The sequence below is a fragment of the Mustela putorius genome, unplaced genomic scaffold (genome assembly GCF_011764305.1).
Source record: "Mustela putorius furo isolate JIRA1106 unplaced genomic scaffold, ASM1176430v1.1 tig00003898_pilon_pilon_pilon, whole genome shotgun sequence".
NCBI classification, from domain to species: Eukaryota; Metazoa; Chordata; class Mammalia; order Carnivora; family Mustelidae; genus Mustela; species Mustela putorius.
The window spans coordinates 21,559,517-21,566,412 of record NW_025422047.1 but is presented as its reverse complement, the minus strand read 5'-3'; the positions used below and the strand labels follow the sequence as shown (position 1 = coordinate 21,566,412).

The 6,896-nt window shown below is 59.8% G+C and overlaps 1 protein-coding gene across 1 annotated transcript; it reads right to left on the bottom strand.

The window, feature by feature from the left end:
• On the bottom strand, nt 1-6,896 carry CPNE6 (copine 6). Its single transcript, XM_004755282.3, has 17 exons — nt 6,659-6,896; nt 5,146-5,317; nt 4,525-4,704; nt 4,067-4,141; nt 3,839-3,913; nt 3,597-3,680; nt 3,418-3,507; nt 2,957-3,061; nt 2,671-2,757; nt 2,392-2,451; nt 1,783-1,916; nt 1,645-1,699; nt 1,507-1,558; nt 1,082-1,215; nt 699-935; nt 324-498; nt 1-187 (listed from the first exon to the last, which is right to left on the bottom strand). The coding sequence occupies exons 2-16, from the start codon at nt 5,311-5,313 to the stop codon at nt 361-363; spliced, it is 1,674 nt and encodes a 557-aa protein (XP_004755339.1). The 5' UTR covers nt 5,314-5,317; nt 6,659-6,896; the 3' UTR covers nt 1-187; nt 324-360.

Genomic DNA, 6,896 nt, shown 5'->3' with positions numbered 1-6,896 from the left:
GTTAGGAGTGGTTCCCTTTATTAATGATCAGAAAGTCAGGATCACTGAAGAAAATCACAAGGCTGAGGGGTATGGGGCCTGGAGAGAAAGAGCAGGGCTCACCACACACTTCCAGGACCTAGGGGTCACAGCTGGTCCAAGAGGGAGAGGCACTGGTCACTTGAGTCACAAGGGTCAGGACAGGCACCTGGGACAGGGCGGGATAGTCATAAGCACTGTCCCCTACACCACCACACGAAGTCGGGATGTGCTCCACCAAGCCCCACCTTGCACCCCCCGCCGCCACCGCTTTGGGCGCCCGCCCACCCCCCCCCCGGACTCACTGAGAGGCTGAGGGAGCGTTGGTCCGGTGGGAGGCAGTCACGGGCTAGGGCTGGGGGTCGGGGCCGGTGTGCAGGGCCTGGGAGCCCCGGGGCTGATGCCCTGGCTGGCGTAGTACTCCACCACCTGCCTGGGCACCTCAGCCAGGACGCACTTGGCAAGCGCAGAAGGTGCAGCCTGGGAATGGGGCGGGGACGGGTTTAGCAGGCCCGGAGGGTGGGGGCGGGGTCAGGCAAGAGGACGAGCCTGGGGGGGGCGGCCCGCTGGGCTCCAGCGTCCTTCCCAAGCCATCAATCCCGTGCGGGAGAGAAGGGTCTGATTTGAGGACTTGAGGAGCTGAGGAGTCCTACGACCGGGAGGGGGCGCCGGGCACTCACATCCTTGAAGTCCCGAAAGGGCACGAACTGGACGATGTCGCGGGCCGCGGGCACCCCTCGGGGGCAGCGCAAGGGACCGTCGTCACCATCCAGTAGCCGCATGTCGGAGAAGTCGGCATTGCCCACCCCCACGATGATGATGGACATGGGCAGGCGGGAGGCGCGCACGATGGCTGCGCGGGTCTCGGCCATGTCGCTCACCACACCGTCCGTGAGCACCAGCAGCACGGAGTATTTCTGAGGGCAGAGGGCAGGCGGAGGGGAGGAAAGGTAGGCTCTGTGTGCAAGGACGCTGGCACCCACCCCAAGCCCAGGCCCTGGGCCCGGCTCCACCTGAGGACACCCAGCGGGGCAGAGCCCGGTTGCCTGCTTCGCCTCCTCACCGTGGCTTGGCCCGTGCTCTGCTCGCGCTGAGCTGGCCCGGCCACGCGGTTAATGATAGGGGCCACGTTGGTGGGGCCGTAGAGTTGAATCTGGGGTAGGCACCGGCGGTAGGAGGCGATGACCCCGGAGATCTCTGTAGGCGAGGGGGTGAGGCCAGCAGAAATTAGCAGGGAGCCCTTTTGGACACACTTTAAGCAAGACGGTCCTTGCCTGTCTCAGGGCTGCCTGGCCCCCTAAGTTCCTTACTAAGCAGGCCAGGGGTCTGGAGTCCCAGATGGACAAAAGCTGAGTGGTGAGATGGGCGGGGGCGGGGGGGGGGGGTGCTGGGCCCATGAGGATGGAGCCTGTGCCCCTGCAGGAGGTTGTACAGGCTGTGCAAGCTGTATGGGGGTGGGGCAGGACTGGCGAAAATCTGCCCTCTTACCTTCACATTCAGGGTTTTCCGGGTCAAAGTTGATAGCAAAGTCATGGGACACCTGTGAGAATAAGACCAGAGCAGCTAGAAGATGGTTTTCTGCCTACTCTCCCACCAAATCCTCCCTTCCTCTCAATCCCAGCCTACCTCGAAGTTGGGGGGGATTCGAGCGCCAAAGCCAAATGCTGGAAACCGCTTATCACTGGAGAGAAGAGAAGGCTGTGGGGCCCATCCGGCAAGGCCTCCCTATCTGCCTCCCTCCTCCCTAGCCTACCTCCCTCCTACCTGTCATAGTCCTGGCAGATGCCTCCCACTGCGCGCAGGGCCTGAAGGTAGTGGTTGGGCTGGCGGGGGCTGAGGCAGTGTAGGGACTGGCTGCTCCTTGGGTCCCCATTGGAGGCGGTGAAGTCAATGGCCACCTGGTGGACGTGGGGACAGGGTCACACTGCATCCATGAGAGCTCACTGAGGGCTGGCTCAGAGGTAGGGTCTATAGGGAGGACTAAATTAAATCCAGTCAATGGGGTGCCTGGGTGGCTCAGTGGGTTAAAGCCTCTGCCTTTGGCTCAGGTCATGATCACAGGGTCCTGGGATTGAGCCCCACATTGGGCTCCCTGCTCATTAGGGAGCCTGCTTCCTCCCCTCTCTCTGCCTGCCTCTCTGCCTACTTGTGATCACTCTGTCAAATAAATAAATCAAATCTTTAAAAAAAATAAATTAAATCCAGTCAAGCTCACAGGTAGCCTCATCATGGAGTGGGGTAAGGGGTACAAAATAACAATGCTGAGGCTCATGAGAGGCCCCGGGAGGAACAGGGGGATTTGGGGCTCCTCTGGTCATTATGTGTTTAGCCCCTACCTCTTGCCTGTGACCCTCATATTTCCCAGGCCTTTACCGTGAAGCTGATCTGGCAGCCGCCCATGATGTAATCCAGGAAGGTGTGCACCTTCTCCACCTAGCAGGAGGGGGAGAGGTAAAGTAGCAGGATGGTTGTTTGAGGAGGGAGCTGGGTGGGGTTTCAGTGAGGGGGAAGGGGAGGGGAGGTTTTTGAAGTTGAAGTTCCTGGTGGGATAGGGCAAGCCTTCTCCGTTCTCAGAAGAGGAGAAACCGGTCTTTGAAACAAGGGGAGGGTTGAATCTGAGGGTCCAATGTGAGGGGGGGCACTGGGATTTACCGTGCACTGCGCCAGTACTACAGTCCCTGAGCTCTTGTAGTTCTTCTTCTTGTCCCGGTACTTGGGGTTAATACAGTCCCACTGCATCTAGACCCCACACACCCCACAAGCCCAGAGTCACAGTTCCAGCAGGTGACCCCTTCTCTCCCTTCCAGCAGAGCCTCCCAGACCAAGACCCCAAGGGCTCCCTCCTTAGACTGAGCCCAGTTACTTTCCATCATTTCCCCCATCCCATATACTAGGCTCTTCAACCCTCTCAGAATTCTCCCAGGGATCTCTGTGGCACCTCCTGCCCGGGGTTTGCTGTTCCTTCCTGCATCTCCTGGAAAGTGCTGGTGAACTCTCCGATGAAGTCATGCTTCCCGCTCGAGTCATAGTCATACACCAGGAACTGAGAAGGCGAGGAGGGTAGTAGAAAGGGTCAGGGTTGTTTTGCAGTGGTTGCTGGGGGGCAGGGCGAGGGATTGAGGGAGGCGGAGGCTAACAGTCCCTGGGCCCAGACAGACATCTTCAACTGCCCAAAGAGGGTACCTGCTGAACTTTATTCTTTGGCTCCATCTGACAGGGACTTTGGCCTTGATAAAAGGTATGCAAAGTGGGAACGTTGAGCTGTGACTGGGTCTTTACCCCACAGTGGGAAGGACTTAACACATGGGGGAGAGAGAGGGTCTTGGTACACTCAGGGGCAATGTCTCAGACAGAGGTTGGCTGCTCCCATAGGCTGCCCTTGCTTGGCAGGGACTTCACCTTGAGAGGCCGGTGGGCATCGCAGCTGCACAGGGAGTGCAGGGACAGGCGGAATGGCTCCCAGCTGGGATTCAGGTTGTTCTTCACCACCTTGAGAGGCACCGGAGAGCTGGTCACCTCCTAGCCACATCCCCCTACTCCACTCTTCCTTCCCCCTCCCCACAGCCCTAATCACCAACCTCAGTCCTCCAGACGAGCTGGTCACTCTGGTCCCCATCGGTTTTATAGATCTCCATGAAAGGGTCAGACTTGCTAAACAGATCCTGGGGATGCAGAAGAAAGGACTGGTGAGTGCGGTGAGGTCTGTAGGGGGAGGTGGCTAACACTGAGAAGGGGGAGCAGCCTTGATTTGTCTTGATTGTGGGGGGGGGGCTGGGCTCTCTAACAAGGAAGATGGGGGCCCAGACTCTGGGGCTCCAACCTTGTTGTCTAGCTTGTGGGCTCTGAAGGTGAGCTGCACATAGTCATTCGTGCCGGATACCTCCTCGGCCACAATCTGCAAGGGAGAGACAAGTGGCAGGGTTTCCCTCTACCACCTTATGCCCTTTCCCTTAGGTAGGGGCCAGTCCTGGACATAACATCACCATGGATGTCCATGCAGGGGCATTGAATGCCCCACCCAAGGGGGAGTACAGGTGACCTTGCCTACCGTGATGGTGGACTTGCCCGCAGTCTTCCCATTCTTCAGCAGCAATGGCTTAGTGACCTTGGTTTGTGACACGATCTGGAGATGGAAGTGGAGGAAGCCCCAGCTGTGACACCTCCCCCCTACCTTGGCCAGGAAACAAGGGACAGGGTCACATGGGTCCTTAGAGTGCTCCCAGGGACTGGACTTGGGCTAGGGTAGAACTTAATTTCCACAGCAACATGAGCCAAATGCAGACACTTAACAACTGAGCCACCTAGGTGCCCCAGTTTCCATAGCAACATGAAGAGTAGGCACTGTTTAGAGGAGGGCACCAAGAGGTTAAGTATCTTGCCCAAGGCTGTACAGCCAGGGAATGGTGGAGATGGGGTCCAAAATGATCTCACTCTGGAGCTGATTCTCTGTTATTTTGGCTTTCAGAGGTGGAAGCTGATGGGGATGGGGTGGATGGGGATGCAAACCTGGCCCAAGGTGCATTCAATAGAGCCAAGGAAGGTGTCGTTGCTGGGGCTGGTGGCTCCGTCCTCCGCGTCAAACACATGGAACTGCAGCGGCTGCTTCTCCTCAAAAAAGTACTCAAGGGCCAACACCCGGGAGAAGACCGGGCTGGAGCAGGAGCGTAGCACCTCTGTGCGCTCCACCTGCAGCGGGAGGGGTGAGGGCCCTCTGGGAACCCAGACGGCTTCTCCCTGCCCGTGACCACCCTGCTCATGCCAGCTTTCCTCCGTCTCCCGTGTCCCCAGACACTAGCTCTTCCCTTGCTAGGTTCAACCCTGAGCTCAGGGCGCTGCCAGCCCCCTGACTAAACCATTAGTCCTTGGGGGCTCCCATAGGGTCTCTGGGAGCTGTGCCACTTCCTCTCGGCCCCTCTCAGGACCCTCTGGGACTCTGCGGACTTTGGAAGCTATAAAATGGTTTGTGTTTGTCATGATGGCACGCCTGTCTCCCGGCTCACCCCCACAACCTTGAGAAGAGGCCCCTCAGGTCCTCACACTCCCCTGTGAGGCTTTCCTTGCCCCTTCCCAGCACCCCCCTTCCCAGGCCAGGAGGTTAGTTAAGACAAGACCGGAGCCCGTTCTCACCTCCACCCACTGCTCATCAGAGTAGAGCTTGAGCAGCACGCAGGGGTGGGGCTTGGTGAGTGTGTCTCTGTCCAAGAGGCCATGGCAGGACACCCGCAGCTCCACCCGCGAGGCCCCCAGTGTCATGGCTGGGGGCTCAGGCACCCATCCCATCTCAGGGTCCGACATGTCACTGTGGGGACAGAGCAGATGGCCTGGACACTGGAAAGGAACATCTGCTAGGGGAGGGGTCTGTCTTCTGGGAACCTGGGCCCCACTCCCACCTTGTCCTGATTCCTGAGGCCCTAGGATCTCACGGATCTCCTGCTTCCTCCCCCTACTCAACCCCCAGCCCCTGCTCTCAGCTTGGCTTCCCCGGAGCTGTGAACAGGGAGGGTGGAGGACTTGAGCCTCCTGCCTTGTGTCTCTGTCACCCCTGCTGGCCTACTATGTATGGATGGGGCTGGAGAGGGCTGGGGGCGTGTGTGGGGTTCCTGGCAGTCTTGGCTCCTGGGCCATCGATTGATCCATGCTTTCTGCTACCTCAGCACCTTCTGCTATTTCCCGACCGATGTTGGAGCCAGCACTGCACTCAGTCTTGGCACGAGGGAGCTGAACTGGGGCAAGGGGGTGGGGAAATGGGTGGAGGAGCCCCTGCAAGCCTGAAGGGGGTGGGCCTCAGGAACGGAGTCTGCAGTGGGCAGGAGGGGGCAGGTCGTAAGATGCCCAGCAGCGCTGTCCCTCTCCGCCTACCCCCACTTACCTTCTGGGTGGCTTATGGCAAGGGAGGGGTGGTGGGCTTGGGCACTTAGAGGCAGAGCCCTGCCCCTGCTGAACGCTCCTCCAGGTTCCTGGCAGGGGCTCCCACTATGACAACTCTCGCTTCCCTTCCCACCTCCCCTGTTCTCACACTTCTTGGCAGCACTGGCACTGTCTCTTAGCGACAGGATTTTTGGGGAGCCACAGCTCCCTCCATGCTGCCCGTGGGATGCACGCATGCCACCCTCCCCCAGCAGTGGTACCAAGCCTCGGGCAGCAGCAGGCAGGGGTATGCTGGCCCGAGTTCACGGCCGGTCAGTTCATCTATCTGTGTCTGTCCACATCACAGGGTGAGGCTGTCTGCTCCCGTGTCGTGCTTCCCCCAAGCGAGTGCGCGTTGGTGTGTCTGAATGCCCCCACCCTGTGTGTCTGTCCTTTAGCTGTGTGTCTGTATCCAGAAGGGTGTGCCAGTTCCTGTACCTCCTTCAGAACTGGGACCCTTCTCTGGCTGGGTCCCCCCCCACCGCCCGCCCACCCATAACGCGTACCTTTCTGGAAATGTGAGGGAGGGTCTGGGTGGGTGGGTGGGGAGCTCTGCCTTCCAGCCACAAGTCTCCCAATTCTCACAGGGTCCCTGAGTTGGGCAGGGGCATGTGGTGGTGAGGGGATCGGGCAGGACTGGAGACCTCTCTGGGGGCTGGGGAAGACGTTGTTATGGAGACTGGGCCAGGCTGGGCCAGGCTGGGGCTGAGCTAGGGAGGAAGGGTAGGCTCACCTGGGCTCTAGTTGGGGGGCTCTTCTCTCCGGCTCTCTGGCCCTGGCCCTGACTCCCTTGCTGCTCCAGCCGCTGGCGCCGGCTCCGGCTCCGGCTCTGCTGCTATTTATGGGGCCTGGATGGGGAGGGATGGGGGGGCCGCAGCACCAGCTCCCCCCGCATAGACCGGTTGGGAGGGAGAAGAGGGGAGGGGCAGGGCCATTGCCTGGGAGGGAACCACAGAACCGGGGGAGGAGGG

What these genes read in the sequence shown, in the direction of transcription:
- CPNE6 (XM_004755282.3), bottom strand. Translation starts at nt 5,313, where the DNA reads ATGTCGGACCCTGAGATGGGATGGGTGCCTGAGCCCCCAGCCATGACA. An exon ending in GCTGCCAGATCAGCTTCACG is followed by an intron (nt 1,917 to 2,391) that starts GTAAAGGCCTGG and finishes CACGTCCACCAG; the next exon opens with GTGGCCATTGACTTCACCGC. An exon ending in CCTTTCGGGACTTCAAGGAT is followed by an intron (nt 499 to 698) that starts GTGAGTGCCCGG and finishes CCCCATTCCCAG; the next exon opens with GCTGCACCTTCTGCGCTTGC.